At 38.3% G+C, this 1,184-nt stretch overlaps 1 protein-coding gene across 1 annotated transcript in view; it reads left to right on the top strand.

Moving 5' to 3' along the window:
- Positions 1-560: 560 nt before the first annotated feature.
- The window catches only part of ankrd49 (ankyrin repeat domain 49), a 12,798-nt gene continuing 12,174 nt past the window's right edge, over positions 561-1,184 (top strand). The window contains exon 1 of the mRNA XM_020524561.2: positions 561-872. Within this exon, the coding sequence (XP_020380150.2) occupies positions 561-872 (312 nt within the window). The remainder of the gene's footprint in view (positions 873-1,184) is intronic.

The raw sequence follows: 1,184 nt of genomic DNA, 5'->3' as shown, positions 1-1,184 counted from the left end.
ATCAGGAGATTAGAATCCAGCACTTTTAAACATCAAGATGAAACCTGTACTTTATCTTGTACCACATCTTAATATATTTTTATATTACTAAATAATAATCCTTGCTGATGATAAGGAAAGAAAAGATTAAGACTATTTGCATGCCTCTTCTAGCAAAGGTTTGCTGCCAGGGAGAAAAGGTCAGTCTATTCAACATGCCCACGCACTTAGTCTTTCTTTCAGGACCCAGATAAAGCATTTTTCACTTGTTCGTGCATGTAAAGTTCCATCAATCTGTTTGGGCTGCTAACTGCTTTTTTCCATTCTTTCCAGTGAAGTAAGATTGACACAAGTTGTTGTTTTGTACTTAGCTGGACTTGGCTTTATAAAGGTCCTTTTTCAAAAATAAAGAAATGACATTAGGCAGTGCACAAATGGGTGTAAGGAAATGGACTTGGATACAGCATCACCTGTGGCAGTTGGTACACAGCAGATCTTGTTTTGTCATGCTGTTTAAAAGTGAATTCATATTTTCAGGCTCACTTGCCATATCATTTTCCTAATTTATTGTATTTCAGATGATGAATAGACAAGAGAAAAATAATACGAAAGCACTTGTTGCAGAACCTTTGAGAGAGAGTCTCTCATCTGGAGAAAATACACATTTGGAGTCCACCACTGAAGGGATGGTGGACTTTCCAGACTACTTCAATCAATTGGACCTATTAGAGACACATGGACATCTGATACCTATGGGAACACACAGTATGTGGCCTGGAGAATCCGAGGAGGAAGATGATGAAGCTGAAAGTGATTTGGATTTTAAAAAGAAAGAAATAGAGTTGAAAAATGACCCAGCAAGTCTATTACTCTGGGCATCTCAGAAAAACCAGGTAGGTTATAGACATGACTGTGTGCATAACAACATGGAGATGTTTAACCACACAATAAGGTGGGGTCTGATCAAGTGAAGAATAGGATCTCCAAGACCAGATCCAAAACCACACCTGCCTCCTTTATTCATTTCTGGCTTTAATTGAGGCAGGTAAGTTCAAGCATTTAGGTTGGCACTTTATGCTAGTATAATGAAGTTGCAAGCTTCATTCAGCATTTCAAACTTAATTATAATTGTCACACTTCTGGAGCCGTCAGATACTGGGAGTCACACTGATACAAATAGCACTTGTTCCAGATTGAGAGCCTTT

Source organism: Rhincodon typus, chromosome 6 (genome assembly GCF_021869965.1).
Source record: "Rhincodon typus isolate 14 chromosome 6, sRhiTyp1.1, whole genome shotgun sequence".
NCBI lineage: Eukaryota > Metazoa > Chordata > Chondrichthyes > Orectolobiformes > Rhincodontidae > Rhincodon > Rhincodon typus.
Note: the sequence above shows the minus strand (reverse complement) of the source record. Positions and strands in the feature narration are given on the sequence as shown.